General features: G+C 42.3%; 1 protein-coding gene across 3 annotated transcripts in view; it reads right to left on the bottom strand.

Moving 5' to 3' along the window:
• The window catches only part of PIP4K2A (phosphatidylinositol-5-phosphate 4-kinase type 2 alpha), a 107631-nt gene extending 95230 nt beyond the window's left edge, over positions 1-12401 (bottom strand). For all 3 annotated transcript variants that reach the window (XM_062507386.1, XM_062507402.1, XM_062507393.1), the window contains exon 1: positions 12243-12401. In XM_062507386.1, the coding sequence (XP_062363370.1) occupies positions 12243-12383 (141 nt within the window). In that variant the 5' untranslated portion in view covers positions 12384-12401. The remainder of the gene's footprint in view (positions 1-12242) is intronic.
• Positions 12402-19325: the final 6924 nt, after the last annotated feature.

Below are 19325 nucleotides of genomic sequence, written 5' to 3'. Positions count from 1 at the left end.
ATCCCATTCCTGTCCTTTCTGCTCCCCCCTGCCTGCCTTCACAGTATTAGTTTTCAGCAGGAAAGCAGCTGACCTGGCCAACCTGAGACACACACACACTGCTGGCAGCTGAGCTCACCCATTGAAAGGACAGGTTTTAGGGAGGCCCAAACTCATGACAAAGCCATGCTTTTATGTAATAACTCGGCCAGAAATCAGAGAAAGACAACTGACAGCCATATAAACCCCCCAAAAAAATTCCCCTCTAGTCTGCAAAACACTCTTCCTCTTCCCCATGTGGAGAGTAAAGGTACAATGACAGCTTTAGATCTTTAGGAGTAAAGATATTACACTGCAATATTACTGGTATCAAGTTATTTCATACTTCCTGACCTTAAGTACACCTTGGAAAGGGAGGGGGGGGTGGGGCTGCCAATAAATAATTTAAATAGTTCATTAGTAAATCACCATGGAAAATTAACAAGATTAAATGTCTTTGGTTTCATATTGCTGAAGCTAAGTAACAAGGAAAGTGGCACTTAGGCAGAAGATGTCTATACAAACACAGGATATATTTTATATTTACAATAGAGTCATGCAAAAATTTTGCAGTCATGGCCTGGATAATTGAAGATGACTAACAATGTTGTGGGGTTTTCATTAGTGGTTAGCTTAACCTGGCTTTGAAATAATCTTGCACAATTTTTAATTTAATTCTAATTTTTGGTGGCAATTACCATTCTAAAATGTTAGACATCCACAGCATGGGCACCTCTCTGATCAGTCACCCTGGATGCTTTAAGAGCAGATTTCAGCATCTACAACCTGCACCAGCTTGACTGGCCCAAAAGCAGAGCTGCAGGCTGGATTTGTTTGACTGCACTTCTATCACTGTTCCACTTACCATGCCCCTCCAAGGTGGCTGCAAAGCTGTCTGCTCACTGGGGGAGCTGTGAAACAGGTACCTTGAGCACTGCCAACTCCACCAGAAGCACCAGCCAGTCTCCTGAGCCCTTTCCTTTGTGCATTATTTATGCAAATACATGTAAATGCACAGGATCTCAAGGCTGTAGGAAACACTTCAGAAAGCACTAATTAGGCAGGAAGTCAGCTTATCTGTTCTGGAAGATACAGTAAAATTCAACAATACCAATTCTTTGGACAGTCCCTTAAAAAAAATTGCAAGCTCCCCTCAAGTTATGTAGTGAAAGTGCTGCAACTCACTGCACACTGTTTGTTTTATGTTCAAGGAGTCCAAAAGCTGAGTATATGCAGTCCTGGTTTGTCTGGCCCTTTTATCCACCCTACCCCAAGCTTCTGATACACTACATATATCTGAAAACTTAAATAAAACCGCATGTTTTTCAAAGAGTGGTTAAGCAGTCTAGCACAAATTGTAGAGACATTGCCGTATGGCATAACTGCATCTACAACTATGCTGTAACAAAGTTTAGTATTTCTGGACTCTACAAACTTCAACAACAGAGAGACCATTTCCATAAACTAAGTACCCTATTTAGTTACGGCCCACAGAATTATATTTCAAGTATTTGACATATGAAGCACTCAAGCAGAGAGAAAAAACACCACTACTTAGACAACTACTCTTAGTCCATATTGCATGCTATGGAAAAGCAGGATGCATCAAATGCACGAAGCAAGGTTCCAGATATACTCCAAAGTATGCACAAAGACAGGTGTTTACATCCCTCAGCAGAGCTGCCTAATATGGGAGGTTACACAGTAACTGCTGTGAAAAAACTTACATTCAAGTAAGGGGAAAAACACAGCAAGCACAGAACTGACAAACCAATTCTAAGCTCAGACTTGTCAGCTAGTGAAGTAAAGGTAAGTAGTGGAGAAAATGTAGCTCAAGGATCATACTTTACTATCTCAGCTCTCAGTTGCTTCTCCCACCTCCTTGAAGCCCTAGTATTACATTTCATCATCCAAATGATCCATGCCAGCTTGCACCACTATTCGAGTCTGTTTACAATAGTAGGTGAAGAAAATCAGGGAAATCCTAGCAGTAAAATTACTTGTCTTTACAAGCAGCTATGCAACTTCATCTGGAGAATACCACACAACCAAATCTAGGTTCCTTCTTTAATGAAGGGCCTAGGTTTTTTATTATTTAAATACAGTGCTTCCCATTTCAGAAATCAGTGTCCCAAATTATCTCTTTTCAAAGCCTTTGACCAGCAAGTAAAATGTTCATAGAACATTTCAAACTCCCCCACTTTTTCTTTTGCGGAATAGGCTATACATATTTCAAGACTATCAGCAAGACATAGATGATCTAGGTTCCTTTTAGTTTTACTTATCAAAAGGCCACTACTGGTCAGAAAACAAGGCTGACTGAAAAACAAGAAATCCTGAAATCTCAGTTATGTGCTTATATGTGACACAGATCTCCTGGATGATGTCTTCAATTCAAAAGTAGTCCCATGGCAACACAAATAAAAGCAAGCAGGATATTTCAAGTGTTACTTTCCACCACCTGAATGTAAGGATGTCTATGCCCTTGTGTCCAGGTTTCAGCTGACATCTTGGCCAACTCAACTACATAAAGCAACACACATTAAAATACAATGGTTTAAATCAATTTCACCTTGTAAATAAAAAACCACCAGATCTCTTAAGCAGTGAATGCAGTTTTGAAGTGAATTTTAGCCTTGCTATTGAGATGATCATAAGCACATAGCAACAGCAACTTAAGTGACTGAATTACCATTTATTTGCCAGCTAGACATTTCTATATCCCTCATCTGTTTTTAATTTCTGAACTTTTCAGCATTGTGCTGCCACAAGAGAAGTATACTATCTTGCGACAAAAATCAAACAAGAAGAATGTTTTCATGACCCTAGTAAGTCTTAGGGCACATGGGTAAAACAAGCATTTTTTACATGTCAAATACTGCAAGGATGGCTTAGCAACTTCAGCAATACAAAGACATGCCCCAAATGATCAGTCATTACACACATCCTGTAAAACAGTTAGAAACATGGCTTTTCAGGGAAGAGTCTCTACCTTTTGAAGGGCATTTATAATGGGGTGAAGAAGACTTCAGGCACATTGCTCCAGAGTAGTCAGCAAGAAGCAGCCCATTGTAAAAGAGTCATCACCCATGAGAACCCAATAAATCTTTCAGGTGATGAGCACATCATTCAGGAGCAACCACTACTTTCAGGCTCTTCCAGTAACTTCTTAGGTGCTTAACCTTTTATTGTGAAGCAAGTTACATTCAGCCAGGAACCTCAGGAAGTTGTTCACAGGAGCATGAACAACTTGACTTAAATATGGAAGTCTGGGAGATTTCCTCAACAAGACAAATACTAAAAATATCCTACGGAATGACATCCTCCAAGGAGAAACTTGCAATATACATCTCTGAAAAAAAAGTTATCAAGTACAAAAGCATCTGAAGAGTAATTTGCTTGTAAAGTGAACTAAAAGCACCAATATCAACACCAGGTAACTTTTGTAACATGGGGAAAAAACCTCCACAGGTGGGAGAGATTGTGGAGAAGGAAGAGAAATCCACTGCACTCACACCAAGAAAAAGCATAGTACACTAGCAATAGTCAAGATACTCAGTATTTCAACACTGCTTCAATGTACTGCAACAGAACAAGTAGAGGAGTGACAAGGGGTGCAGGATTCTGTGAGCTCACAGACATCTGAACCCTATTACCCAACACAGCCTGCAGGACATTGCTCACTCAAATGAAATAACCAGCCACAACTGCCTGGCAGCTGTAGGTAGAAAGAGAAAGCAGCATTGTTGAATCAGCTGAAACCCAAAATAATAGCTGGAAAAGCTGCTATATCAGGAACAGAATGGGCAAGAGGTTCCAAAATCACTGTTTGCAGTGCTTTTTGCTTGCAAGCAGGTACACGGGTCTTAACAAGCAGTAAGGTTTTGTTTCTGTAAATGACTTTTACCACTTGACTTCTGTAAACCTGAGGAATATCCAGACAGCTTTTCTTGTTTGGCCCAGTGTGTCATCACAGGAAAAGGCTGGCTAACATACCACACACTGCAAAGTGAATCATGAGTCAGACTGAAAGCACATTTCTGCTTAAGACCTAAAAGAATTATTAAATGAAAAAATTTCTTTTCAGTTCTCGCCTGCTAGTGAGGGCAGGGGGAACATACATTGAGAGCAGCAGGGACATCCTGATTTGCATCAACCACAAGGTACTGCACAGGAAGCTGCTGTCAAGCATGTGACACTGCATTTCAGTTTGAGTGAGTCATTTCTGAGCCTTCTACCTGCAAGTTCGAAGTGACAAAGGAGGCTTGTAATGGGCTTTCCAGTAAAGTGGAAAAGAGACTGTGGTCTTTCCCAGAGAGAAAACCTGCTCTTTTGAATAGTCAGCTGAGACAGCATGTGTTGATAAGTCCTTCCTCTTCCAGAAGTAAAAATAGATATTCCATTCCTCAACTCAACTGCTTTCTCAATTTTTTGGTATTTTGCAACTTAGTCTCCCAAAACTAGCTCTATATTCAGCTCAAAATATAAAAAGTCAGAAAGACCAAAGCAGGAAGCTCAGAGATTAGCAACCTTGCTTTTGTTACATCAATCTTCCAACTTTTGCTCAGCTCCAGGAAACCATAATACATGAGATTTGCACATTGTAAAGGGCCCTAACAACCACAAACTTTAACAACTATTTCTCTCTTAGCTCCTCTAGAAAGTTCTGTTATAATCACCCAGAACCCAACCCACAAAGGTCACACCACACCATAACACCAATAAACACGAACTACAGAAAACTTACATTTCTGAGAGAGAAAAGAAAAGCACATTGAACAAATAAAAAGCACAACCAGCAACAATGACATCATAACCTGCTGTACCAAAAATGCTTTTGGCAACCAAATGACCTAGCAAGGGTCTACAAAACACTGGGCAACATGACTGAGGCTTAGCACCACAAACTAATCAGATCTTTCTCAACTTCAGTTCAGTACAGCAAAGCTATAAGACACTAAATAATAGTATAATAAAACTAAAGCCACTTCACTTTCTTTTAGCTGGTCCCAGGCTAACCAAGTTGGGTATTTTCCTTCTTCCCCCTCCCCGCCTCAAAAAAAAAAGTCAGTGACTGCTACAGCCACATACTTGAAAGGCTGCAGGAGACTATTTAAAGGTGGGACTCTCAAAAATTGTTATTGTTTAGAAGTTCTTCCAGATGTTGGCAGTTACCTCTAAAAGCAACCTCAAAAACTCCAGCTCCTAGTGATGCCCCAGAAAACCATTACAGCTTTTCTGAAGACATTTAGCATCTAGAAACACAAGTTAAGTTAGAGGGTTTACCACATTCTGAAACCAAGACTATAGAGATGGCCAGAAACCAATGGGTGCCATATAATCAGTTTTGTCTTTTTTCAAAACACGCCATTATTTCAAGAGACTAAGATAGTTGAGAAAGGTCTCCTCATTAAAAGTGCAGAATCCAGTGAGAGTTCTCTACCCAAGTGGGTGTTTCCACCGTGGACCACAGTTTAGCTTGAGGTTACTGCACATGAAACTGAGCTATAGATAGGAGATCAGTGGTCAGTCAAAGAGCCCAGTCTGGAGCGATACAAGTCCCTCCAGCTGTCCTTAAGCTACTATATGTACACATACATCAGACTCTTCCCTTTATGCTCCCTGCAATTCCTCTTTTAAGCAGGGACTGACAAGAATATGGCCTTTTGAGGAATACAACTCCTACACCACATTCACTTCTTTGCATTTGTTTTTCTGTTAGCATATCTCCCCAAACGAACTTGCCATAGGATCGGACAAGTACCAGACAGAACGGAAGCCAGTCCAGCAGCCCCAGCTTTAGTAGGCTTCAGCATTATGGAGGCTGTAGTTTGCCTAACTTTACCCTAGCTAAAACTGGTACTTCCTTACAGGGAAGTTATTTTCCTCCATCTCTTCTGTTTTTGCATCAACATGCTTTGTGCTGGCACAACTGTTTGCATAGCTGGACCATGAACTTCAATCAATTATGATCCATCTAAAAAGCTCCCCAAATTGTATTATTTTGGCTGGATTATTACTTTGGAGCTGAGTAATAACTAATAAGGAAAACAGATATGGTTGAACTTGTTAACCAGGAAGACTGTAATGGCAGAGATTGATAAAATGCAAAAGTCAAGATATCCATAAGCCAAAATGACTACAACTCCCAAGTGCTTAGTTTGGGCAAGACTACACTGAAGAGATGGAAATGATGGACAGTTTCACATTACTCTAAAGTTGTCATGAGGTTGCACAATGTACAGCTAGTGTATGGATCTCTACAGCACAAGATGAGATGTTTTCAAGGAAGAACAGAAAACAGGGCTGTAGAGCAGGAACTGAATAATGGGGTGAGTCAGTTACTGTAAACAAAGTTTGCCACCCTGAAACTACAGGAGGAAAATAAACATCTACCAGGCCCTGGCAATGGGCATAATGCAAATATCTGCTTTAATGAGCAAGGAACTCAAAAATAATACCTCAGAGACTCTTAAGGCATCTGGTGGTGCAGGATACTCAAATAAGACAACTAAGTTGAGCCAACAAAACAAACTCATGCTGCCTATTTCCTCCATAGAACATTGTCCAGCCCTCTCTGCTGGGGTTAATGAAACTCAGTTTCAAAAGCTCACAGGAAAAAAAATTACCTAGCCTTTGCAGCACCTTATCTTGTAATTTGGAAGAAACCACAGAAAGTAGTTTTGAAACTCCTGTCAGAGCCCTTTCATAGCTCTTCCACTCTCATCCTTAAACTATTGTATGTGTCCCTTTCAATAGTTTACAGAAGGACATAAAATATTACTCCCATTTGTATTTCATGGAGGCATGTTTACTACCCTTAACCTAAACATAATATTTACAATTTATTTTTACTAGTCCATCCACTCAGTTGCAAAAGCAGTATCAAATTAATTACTGCAGTACACAAACCTCGACACCCAAGAAAAAAAACCAAAATTTTCAATAAACAACTCTTCCTGTTCTGCTTCCTTCTATATGCAAATATCTGGGCTGAGTACCCAACTGACTCTTTAAAAATAGTTTTAATTGTTTTATTTTCTGCTCTGATATAATCAATGCTTTTCAATGCATTGTTTCTTCCAGCTTCTTAGAAAGAGCTTTCTCCCATAAACTAATACCACCTCCATTAAACAATTCAAAATACTGTTTTTTTCTAAGCTCATCATTTAAAATCTTGAGTAATACCTTTAGCTTTATTTTCCCTTAGTTTTGAAAAGCCATTTCTAACAGCTGCAGCAGTGATGCTCTGCATTAAATACAAATAGTCAGCATTGTCAGCACACCTGACAAATGATAAGTAGCCCTCCCCACCCCAAAATAGTTTCCAACCAACCTGCTGTGCTGACAGGCAGTGCCATGAGTCACCATTATGGCTCCATATCCTCAGGGTGCCACCAGCCACATCATTTAAGACTATATTAAAAATATGGACACAGACCTTATCAAATCCTCTAACTTTTGAAGGCATACCACTAGTACTAAGTGCTGTAGGCTTGTTTTTGTCAACTGATCTCACCCTTTCTTTAATGAAAACTAGTCACAAGCATGGGGTTTGTACTCCAGATGGCATCACCTAATTTTCAATTATTTAGGTTTCTTCTTCCTACAGAAGAACTCAATAACACTTTTTCAGTGTCATTTTCATACATGTACAATGTGTCAGAACAAAGTTCTCAGGAGAGATGCTAGGTAAGTCAGGACTAAGAAAAGTGATTTATGCCACAACCAAGAGGTTCTACTTTACCTAACAAGCTCTCCAGTGGCATGTTAAAACATAAGGATAGGTATTAATAAATGAGCTAATTGTGTATTTGTCTAGATAAAAGTTTGTAACAAGAAAGACCAGTATACTGGCTTAGAAAAACCCCCAAACTGAAAACTTACTAGAATAGACCTCTTATAGCTTTCTGCAGATACAGAAGCATTCTTAATGTGATCAAATGTATCTTATTGCATGGGAGGGGGAGAAAGATGCATTTACTTGTCATGCTTCCCTCCTTCCCTCCCAGTTTCTAACTCTAAGGTGAAAAAATCCAAGAGGTACACTGATAGATAGGAGTCCCAAAGCTATTTTCATTATTCTGTCCTGATGTTGCTCCACTTCTGTTAAAAATATCAAGCAAGAATACAAGGAAGAGTGCAACAGTAGCATCAAGCTCACAGTGCCCCAGGTGAGCAGTTCAAGAAGGTCATGGAGTTTATTGTGTGTTCAATTCTTTAGCTACAAACAGTACACTCATTCTGATGCACTCCACAAAGCACTGGGGGGAAGTAATTTCATCCATGTATTCTTGTTTCTCCACTTGCTTATTAAGCAGCAAGTGCCATTGAGAAATCAGGCACTGTTAAATTTTTGGATCAGCTTGTAATCATCCAAGAAACAGATGGTGATTACAGATTCATGGGGTGGGGGGGCTTGCTTGTGTTTAGTTGGGGTTTTTTTGGCTTTTTTTTTTTTTAACTTGTACACTACGCTCAATAACTTCATTACACATTCATGCTCTTCTCCTAAATACATTTAATGGTTGACACAGCAGGCAAGCTCTCCAGGAGACTGTTCCTTATCTCAAAATTAGCTACAAAACCTCCCCACTTATATTAGTTTCCTGCTATCTTTTGAAGGACCTAAGCCTACAAATTCCCAGCTTTCCTAACAAGCTTCTAACAGAAGCAGGCAACCAATTCTAGTGAGAGCACACTCACCATCATTGTGCCTGCAGAAAACACAGAATCTGTGGATGTCATTTATAGGCACAGAAAACAAGTTAGATGCTACCTTCCCTTCCATCTCCTCCTTCGGACAGTTACTAGAAATCCAGGAACAGGGACAATACAGAGGTAAGAATGTTATTTACCACATCACTTGTAAAGTAAATACAAATTATGGTGCTAATTAAAAATATAGCAAAAAGTTATAAGTTATAGTAAAAATACATATAAGGTTATATATAAAAAGTTATAGCTATAGTTAAAAATATAGCTTTAAGTCATACTAACCAGTGAGTTTAAATATTTCAGTAGCACAGCCAGATTATCTTTGACACAGGGTAAAAGACCAAGATAAAATCAACTGTTAATGATGCAGATGCCTGCAAGATCCAAGCACTGACAATTAAGTCTTTGCTGCTACAAGTCATCAGTATTATAATCAGCTCTACAAAATGGGACACAGTAACTTTCCCTTTCACTTAGCAGCAAGCTTCATTCCACAGCACATGTCAGAGCACTGAGAAATGAATTTACAGTTCCAAATGTGAGCACATTTTTTCTTGCTTTGTAAGGCATTTGGGTAATGTTTGCATGTTTTCCTCTCACATGCCCTTTGAAGTTATTATTGAACTGGACTGTACTACCAAGCAGTTTTTTTGCATTGGATATCTAAGTTTTGCATTAGATATCTCACTACTTCTACCAAAACAGCAACAGTGAGTTGCTTACAGTTTCTTGAATAGGTGGGTAATTGATAAGAACCATGGGTAACAGACATGCCTCTGCAAATTTCTCCACCCATAAAGAATTCACACTTCTGCTGTCAGCCCTCAGCTTTGTGCCACCAATGTTTAGGTTTTCCCATTAAAGTCATTTTTCCTCCTAGGGCAGGAGAGTTAAGACAACAGTTTGTTGGGTATTTTTCCTCAACTTCTTCACATACAATTTCAAACTCTGAAAATGCTCCAAAATTCAACAATCAAGTATAGTCCTAAGATTAAAAAGTTAATTAACCTGAAGCAAAAACATATTTTTCCTTTTTTATCATCACCAAGTGCTTCTTTCCAAAACATGCAACAATGTCACAAATGTAGGAACTGCCTCCCAGCTTCACTGATTTAATATATATACTTATTCCCCAAAACAGTTCGTAAGACTCAGACTTCTATTGTCTCATTAATTGATAGGCACTACAGGCAGTCTTAAATATAAATTTTCAGATGATTACTGTGTTCCAAGTCTAATTACTACCATCATGAACTATGATCCACACTCAGTTCCTAGTCTAGCCTTTGCTTATGGATTTCTGTTTATTCTGCTAAGGATTCTTAATTCCTGTTGTTAATTAATCTACACACATTGTTTGTATTTCTCCCATGCGAAACTCTTCTTTATGATAAGAGTTAAACCATGTTGCACACTTATTTTCATTTGCTGGACAGTGCCACATGAAACATTACAAAATGAAAGGAAAAGCATCTAACAGAGGAGCCTGCAATGCTTCAATGCTGCATTCTTGGCCAAGAAGAGATGTTTAATTTGGATGCATCAAATTAACGTTTTTTTCCATGCTCTCTCATTCAGCGGGATTTCACTTCCACAGGGCCTCCAAGCATTACTCATGACTACATTTTGCAGTGAGGTAAAGAGATGGAATGCCATCTGCAGAACATAACAGATATTCACACCTACAACCATCACCTCCATGTGAACGTGAAGCCTCTTTTCTCTGAGCCTGTTGTGTTGCTGGCGTTGTTTTTCAAGCCTCTCCAATGAAAGGATTTCAGTTCACAATTCTGAATGAATCACGAACCAACATACTTCATGACTTTTTCTACTGGTAAAGGCTATGCACACTACAGCACAAAACTGCAGGATGGTGAGGATCACATATGGTGTTGCAGTCATCACTATTTACTTGGTTATTACTTGTAGTGAAGAGGTCTTTCCTCTAAGCATAGTGGTATTTCCAGCGTGAACTCACATAGCAATGAGCTGTTGCAACCAGGAAGATCCTTGCTATCATCAGTGATCTTCTCCCTCTCTCCTCTGGGAGACAGTGAACAGCAAGCACACGCTGCCATTCAGTACAAGTCTCTCACCCTGCAATTATCAGCTTGCTTTCTTTCATTAAAGAGGCCTGTTAGGGAATTTTCTATACCACTAGCCACCAAAAAAGGAGCAAAAGAAATGCGTGCATTTCTTCCCAGTTCAGGCAAACAGTATCAGGCACTCCTACAAATGAAGATATTTCTGCTTTGTAGATAAATAACTACTGTCTCACCAGTTCATGACATCACTGCTCACAACTGACCCGCAGAAAAATTGAAATCCTTTGTCACCATTTCCTACCGACTCACAGTGCTACCTTAAGCAGACTATTCAACTTCACTGAAGCTTCTCCTCTGCCTGGTACATACAGCCAAAGCATTTCCTCATGATCCTCACTTCAGGCACTGTGCTGTTTAACACAGCTCTAACAGGGCTCAGTCTTGAACCACAGACTCCAGGCTTTGGGCAAAAACTACTGAAATATCTACACAGGGAAAAAAAACCTCGTGGGATATGGATATGTAGAAAACAAAAGGAATAGCGAGTAAACACTACAAGCTGCTCTGCCGATTTCATGTGGATATTTCAAAATTTGTAGTCTAATCTCAAACTGCACACTGACATTCTTACAGGCTCGTTACTCAGCAGCAGACATAACCCATGCAAACCCGACACAGGCATACAGCCTTCGCTCCGCCAGCAGAAGGGAATACATTTTTTGCTCGACTGTCCTTAATACCCGATTTTTTGGCGATCTTTGGGCTCCACACTTTTAACCTGCCACGATGGCTATTTAAAGATGCAAAGCTGCGACCTGAACCTCGTAATACCCAAACCATGTGACATCTTTACCAAGCTCCTAATTTTAACGCAGACCACCACCCGGCCGGGGGCTCTCCCGAGCCGCCCGTCCCCGCAGGGTGATGGAGCACTTCGCAAATGGTGCGGTTCTGCCGCCTTACCACACCAAGCCCTTCCTCTTCCCCTCCCCCGCGCACGCCGGCAGCGGACACTTGCCGAAGCGAACTGCACGGACGCGGGACGAACTCGGCCAGTTCCCACTGACAACCGGGATTTTTCCCGGCCGCAGCACATCCACGCGACGCCCGCGCGCGGCCGGCGGCAGGAGCGGAGCTGCTCGGGCTCCGCTCGCAGCACCGAACCCTCCCGGGCACCTCCCCGCCCGCTGCCACCGAGCGGAACCGCGGGGCGAAGGGCGGACACAGGCTACCGCAGGCACCCCGCGCATCACCCGCGCCCGGGCAGGGCACCGCAGCCGCTCCGCGCTCCCCACGCTCGGTAACGCGCTCCCGGCCCCGCCGGGCGAGGGGCGGCAGCCGGCGGAGGGCTCCGGGCGGCACGTGCCCGCCCCGGTCCCGCTCGTGCCCCCGCAGCCCCCGGGTGCGATGCCCCGGCGAGGCGGGCGGGCGGGCTGGCGCGGGTCGAACGGCGGCGCTTACCGAGTGGTTGACCCCCCACATGAGGACGCTGAGCAGCGGGTCGCTAGCCCGGAACAACTTCACTTTTTGCGCCACGAAGTGCTTTTTCTTGGTCTTGGTTTTACTCGCCATGACGGGCACGATGCTGCTGGGGGCCGCCATGGCGCCGCCGGCGGCAGAGGTGGAAGGGGCCGGTGTGGGGTAGAGCGGCGGGCGGGAGCGAAGGGCAGGGGCGGTCAGCGCCGCAGTCCCGCGGGCGAGCGGGCGACGGGCGGACAGCCGCGGGACGCCGGGCGCATCCCGGCCTGGCGGCTGAAATGGCCCCGCTCGGCGCGGCGGCCCCGCCCCGCCCCCCCAACCCCCCCTCTCGGGGAGCGGCCGCCGCCCGCCCGCCACGCACCGCGCGCCCGCCCCGCCCCCGCGGGAACCGCGGAGCGCCGGCTCTGCCGCCTCACTGCGCATGTTCCCCGCGCGCGGCGCCTGCGCGGCCGCGGGCAGCGGGGCCGGGGCCGCCCGTGCCTCCCTCCCCTCAGGGACGGGGCCTGCGCTGCGGGGGGGGTCCTGTCTCAGCGCCGCCCGGGGGAAAGGTGGTGCTCGTCCCTGCCCTCCGGCCCACACACCCGTGTCCAGTTCTCACGGAAACCGAACTTTCTGTCGCTCTTTAGATAGCTAGTCGCTCACACCGTAACTTTGTACAGGTTGTGATAGTTACTCCGGTTGCAGTTCCCTCTAAAGGGACCTATCTCTAGGAATGAGAGGGATCTCTGCGGCAGGGCTTTGCCAGCTGCTGCCGCCCCAGCTGGGCTCCCTGAGCAGAGCGGTTCCTTCTCGCCGGCGTGCAGCAGTTACTGAAAGCTCGGTCCCCTGCAAGAGCATTGCACCCCTGTGACCTCACTGTGCTGTTTCACCCCCTGCAGAATTTTGTTGATTGCCTCCATGGCCACAGAGGATGTGGTCAGTGACAGGCGACATCCTGCAAAGGCACATCTGACCAGCTCAGAAATATCAAGCACCACATATGCTTTGCTCTGCTGTATGATGAGGAACTCAATGACATCTGAGCATCACCGTTCGGGGTCAGTACCCACGGGTAACACAGAGCATACATCTCCCGTGCCTTTACAATAACTCATACATCAGCTTCTGGATAATACAAACTGACCTGCCTGCTGTAGATCTTGCTTTGTTCATCAACTGATGCTTCAGCAAGGTGATCAGATCCTTAGGGAGAAACAAGAGCAGGGCAGCTCTGTGAGGTGGACAAACTACAAATGAGGGTCATCCCACTGCAACCAGTGCCCTCAGTGTCAAGGCACAGGCCCTCATTCAGTGGGCAGGGTGCTGGAAAGAGCACACATCACGTCAGCAGTCCCAGAGAAGCTGAGGTGATGAATTAGGTCCATCCAGGAAGGCACGATATAGGCACAGGGTCTATCTAGGGACAGAAACAGAGGTGTAGGCAAGCTACCCACAAGGGAGGTCAAGGTGTAGCCAGAACATGGAGATAGAGACAAGTATACATACAATGTAGCTCAGGCAAAGTCCTAAACTGTGCCCTACCTGAGCTTAAATGGAGGTCCTGTGCAGAATGTGTTCCCAGCTGTGGCTGTTCAGGGTAACTAAGGTCAATATATGAGTCTGGGACCCCAACAAAGGTTTACATAAATTTAAAAATGTGTTGCATGTCTCAATTTCTCTTTTGCCGTTGTGATTTCAACAGCAAAGTTATCTATCATACTGGAATCCAAAACAGTAATGTTTAATCTCCTTCCTGCATAGAAATAGTTACTAGGATTTGTTATATGGTCCCTTTCTTTCATCTTAGGGAGAGTAGGGAAAAACAGAGATGCATGTAATTTTCTGTCCTTTTTTTTTCCCCAGTAGAATTACTTAGGAGTTACAGAGATACTAAATTGTAATTTTTGTTCTTGAAAATAGATTCAACAACAACAAAAAAATCCCTTATATTCTGCTGCAGTCAATGGAAGCAGCTGAGTAGTCAGCACCTCTGAATACAAGCAGGTCACTCAGATGCCTAAATATAGATTTGAAGTCAGACTTTCGGAAGAGTTGAGTACCCATTTTATCCCTTACATTACACTTAGAACATGATATCTGAGCATTGTGCAATGTTGCACACATCAACATGACTAACATCTGCCACATACGTGTCTTTCATCATCTTTCCAGAGTAAATCCATATAGTGAGGCATTTTGGTTTATAAATAATAAATAGCACACATTTTAGTAGGTTTTTTTTATGGGGAAGGCTGAAGAAGGAAGTTGCTCTTTTTTTCCAGAAGTCTTTCTTGTCATCTTGGCCTAGATTCTAAAGAGCTCTTTGCTGCAAATATGAGTTCTCACTAAAGATTGTTTTATCAGAGGAACAAAAGATGTTGATAATAAAAATTACATCAGAATTTTAAAAATTCAAGGGCCTGGGCTATCTACATGACAAAGTCTGAGGCAAAGATTTGTTCTCTTCAGTTTTATGTACCACAAACAAAGATGGTTGCCTGTACTTGCCTTTCCTGTAGGAACTGCTGTGGGCACAGGTTTTCCACTGAATCCATGATATAGATGCAGCTGGTCTAAGGGGTCACTTGAAGAGACAAAACTTGATTACACTTGCAGCCTACACTCTTCTTGGGATGTCTCTTTCCCTCAGTTGTAATCCTATCCCTTAAAACAGAACAGAGGCTGAGGTCCTCCAGCCGTGCCCACAGTAAAAATTTTCCCAGTCCGCTTCTTCCAGCCTAGACTTCCCTTTCCAACCTCATTTAACTCACCTTCAGCTGGAGCTCCAGGACTCCCTCTCCCAGTTCCAGCACTAACCCTGAGGGCAAATTTAATTTTATGCTGAGTCACAATGCAGGGTCCCCAGCCATTGCCCACACCAAAACATTGTCACAGCCACGTTCTTCTCACAGTCTACCCTTTCCTTTTACATGTTCCCTTTTAAGCTCCCTCCATCTGCAGCTCTAGGCTCTCTCTGTCCAAATGCTCACCTTAAAACTAACACAGATCTTTAGACCAGGACCCACAGCCAGTGCCCTCAATAAAATATTCTCCCTGCCACTTTTTTTTAAGACCTCCTTTCTACCTCCATTCCAGCTGCAGCTCCAGGTCCTCTGTGTCTCTCAGCTCTAACCTTAAGCATCAAACAAACCATATGCTGGGCTTTGGATGTGGTGCCAGTGCCCACACCAGGAAGTTCTTGCTGCCAAGTTCTTCTGGCAATCTACACTTCCCTGGGACAGTCACTTTCTAGCCCTGAGCCAGCTGTTGTCTCTTTCCTTCCGTCAAACATAACCTCAAAACTCACCCTACACCTAGAAGTTATGTTGAGCCTTGGACCAGGCCCCTCAGCCATTGCTTCCACCAAGTTTTTGCAGGCAAGTTATCCCTGTGGCCCAACCTTTTCACTATCAGCTGCTCTCAAGCTTCCCTTTATCTTGTGCTCTAGGCTCTCTTTGACACTTCAGAGCTAGGACTGAACCTGGTACCATGTTGCCTTTAATGCCCACGGAGAGATATTTCCATTAGGAATCTGGTTTAGTGATGGGCGTGGGAGTACTAGGTTAATAGTTGGACTAGTCCTTAGGGGTTTTTCAAGCTGAATGACTTTATAATTCTGTCTCTTGGATCATCTATCTCCACAACTGCATTCATGCTGCATTGCAGGCAACACTGCTTGTTTCACTTCACAGATAACTGGTGAACAAACTAACTTACATGTTGAGATGATGGTCCAGACATTAACAAAACAATGAAAGGCCAAGAACTAGGATAGGACTAAACCTCTTTTGAAGTTTTAGTGAGTCCTTAGCTGCTTCTTAGAAATCTAGTCAGAATCTGTTCCCATGTAAAGCACTTAGGAAAATAGGAGATGAATTCTCTGGGTTACTGTGCGTTTCAAATTCTACTGGCAGTTCCTACTCAACTTTAAAGAAATCCACCCCTCAGTATATACAAGTGTTGAGACTTGGAATGTCCAGTTTTTTGATAATTGAATTTAAAGCTTTTACACTCCTCGAGGACTGAAGAAGAGACCATAATCAGGGCAAATTCACATTGCTTGGAAACGTTATTAAAGAGGTGTGATGCCAGCAGTGGACTAAGCTGATCTTTTTGCAAGCACAGAATGTACTCTGCCTCTCATGAAGTAATTTACTATTTTTAATACAACAGAGTGCATGTTGAAGCATCAATGGAGACCAAAAGGAAGAGCCTCTAGGTGTGTAAAATGTAACAAGGTAGGCTTGGGGTAAACTATTTATTTTTCATTGTCCAGTCTGCTTCATTTTTTCTGCAATTAGTAGTAAAATTTCTGCTTTGTCCCATTTTTTGGTGCAAGATACTCCCAACTGGAAGCTGGTGGACAAGAGAGAGAAAACAATCATAAGCAATCTAGCAAGACTGTGCTAATGAATGTCTTCCCTTGACTGACTTCATCAGTAGTTAAACTAAGTTAAAACAAGAGTGTGAGCTCTCACATTCAATCTTAAGAAAAGCCTGGGATTAACCATGATTTAGTAAGCTTGCTTCTAAAACCTAGGTGCTCTTTTTGGTGCTTGCCACAGAGTTTTGTTTAGCATTATTGTTTAAACACAAAAATCATTTGTTACTTTATTTCAGTATGAAAACGTATATGAATCACTTGCTTTTTCTCTCGCTGGTCACCCAGAGTATTTCTGCTGGTGAGTTAGGGTCTCCAATTTGAAGGACAAGGATATCACATACTGTGTGAGGCTTTGCCTAGCTACTGGAAAGTAGTATTTCCCTTTACAGTTATTTTCTGCAGCTGCAAAGAACAGAAGGCTCACAGAGTTTCCCTGGGCCAACTGCCACAGAAACTAATTTCAGCTAAGGCAGACTCATAAATTGTTCCATTACTCCATAAATTGGTCTGGGCACATGTCACTTCAAGCCAAGCTGGGTTACTTTAAATCTACCCTGTAGTTCTAAATGCTGCCATTTTTAAAAAAGAACATGTCTTAAATACATGATGAAAATAAATAATGTCTGAAATCAGTTAATATTCTACAAGTGCATAAAACCTACCAGGACGTCAAATTATTAACCATTGTCTATTTTTTTTTGGAAATACAAAAACACCAGACCAAATATTTTTAAGACAGATACTTTCCTTCATTTGTAAAACAAAAAAGGAGAAATAGAAAACCAGTATCTACTAACTATTTAAAATTAAGACTCCTTAATTGCTCCATATTCGGAAGAGCAAATCAATCTGTATGGGGGAATGATTACTGGATACATATGTTTACAGGCAGAGAGCATTGCCTGCACTTTTCAGATGGGCTATTAAGAGCTATAGGATTCACAGAATTTCATATTATTACAGAAAATTCCAAGTGGTCTACAAAACAAAGTTTAAAAAATAAATTTAAAATTATTAAAATTAATTTGCAAAGATAAATGTAATAATTTCTTAAACCAAAAGGATTCTGACATTTCATTTTAAGCACTACTTGTTTATTTTTGTTCCTCAACGGGAAGCACAGTACAAAACCAAAGCCCTGCAAAGAGATTACCAGCTCCAATTTGAGATCAGACATCTAACATAAGTGATGCTTTCTCTTTTTTGCTTGGTTGGTTTTTTTAAGGGTGGAAAAATAGCATCCCACTTCAGTCTAGGCTTGGGAAATTAGTACAGCCAGGTGCAGCTCCTGAAGTGACAATTCTAAAAACAGTGGAAGCCAGGACAGCTGATTTCCACCTTTTTTGGCTCTCCATAAACAAGCCAACTAAGTGTCCCTACAATCAGCGTCCAGCAGTAGCAGTGTCCATTTTCATTCAAAGTCAGTTCTCCAGGACAGAAAAATGCAAACCCCAACTGTCCTGCTCCCTCTGGGGCCCTCTGCTTCCCTTTTATGACTTCCCCACTTCGGCAGCACAGCTGCCAGTTCCACCTCCCAGCAGTTTAACAAGCTGCAACTGCCAGGTTTCGCAGCTTATATGGTCTTTAAGGGCTAACCTCTTCCTTTTTCTGTAGAAAAGGCTTTTAACCCTTTTTAAGTTTGTAGGACCTACAGCTCAACCTTGTGAGTTGTTTGTGTGCAACTTTCTAGAGTAACTGAGATGTTCCAGTGTCTCTGTTGATTCAACTTCTGTTTTATCAGGTGTTATCAGCTAGGAAATTGCTGAACTGTTCCTGTACATTGTTACTCCAGCTGGAGGGTTAGAGGGCAGTATATACAATATATAAATCTCCTTTTCCCCCAGCAAATTCCTGAAATTTACTAGATTTCACTATTAAAATAATAATGTTTTACAAAAGTAATCAAATATAAGCTTAATAAGGACATTCTGTATATACATTTTCTTGTTTACTCTTCAACTTGAAAGGTGTTTTGCTCAACATCAGGTAATAAATGCCATTTTGAATAAACTGTTAATTGCTCTTGTGCTGGTATAAAAGCTTTTTTTTTGTTTCAAAATATGATCTTTATCATATTGAAAAGATTTGCTTTTAAAAACCCTTAAAACATAAAAGGACACACAATTGAATAATAGATTGAGAAATAAGATGTAGTATTTAATTGCACATCCTTTAATAAAAAATGCAGAGTTTATCTAATTTTGTAGAAAACCCCAGACACTGTAGGTTTCATTTTGCTCTAGCTGTTATATTTATAATTTTCAAAATTTCAGAAGAATTTTTGAATTCATTCAGAAATACAGGTTCCTTAGCATCTGCCATTTTAGCATTTTGTTCTTACTGTGGTTAATCACAGGAACTGCAATAGCTGAAGAGCTGTCACAGAATCACAGTTGTTCTCACGTGTTCTAATTTGGACAGTTGCCCCTGGAGCTGCAGATTTTGTTTTGAGAAAAGGTTATGCTTGTGCATTTTTTCAGTGCTGCTTTACGATCTAGCATTCTTCTGCTGCAGACCTTGAAACACTCCACTGATAACAATTAGGTTAGCCCTGGAAATTCTCCAGGAGGGTCATGGAGATGTAAGATACGGAGTTTTCAAAGCTTAATTTACAGAAACATCCTTTTATTCTGAATGCCTTCATTCAAAACCTCAGATACCAAGACCCTGAGTGCTGACAACAATAACTGAACTCTGAAGCG

The sequence above is a fragment of the Cinclus cinclus genome, chromosome 1 (assembly GCF_963662255.1).
Source record: "Cinclus cinclus chromosome 1, bCinCin1.1, whole genome shotgun sequence".
Lineage (NCBI taxonomy): Eukaryota > Metazoa > Chordata > Aves > Passeriformes > Cinclidae > Cinclus > Cinclus cinclus.
The sequence above is the reverse complement of the archived record's forward strand: the minus strand, read 5'-3'. Positions and strand labels throughout refer to the sequence as shown.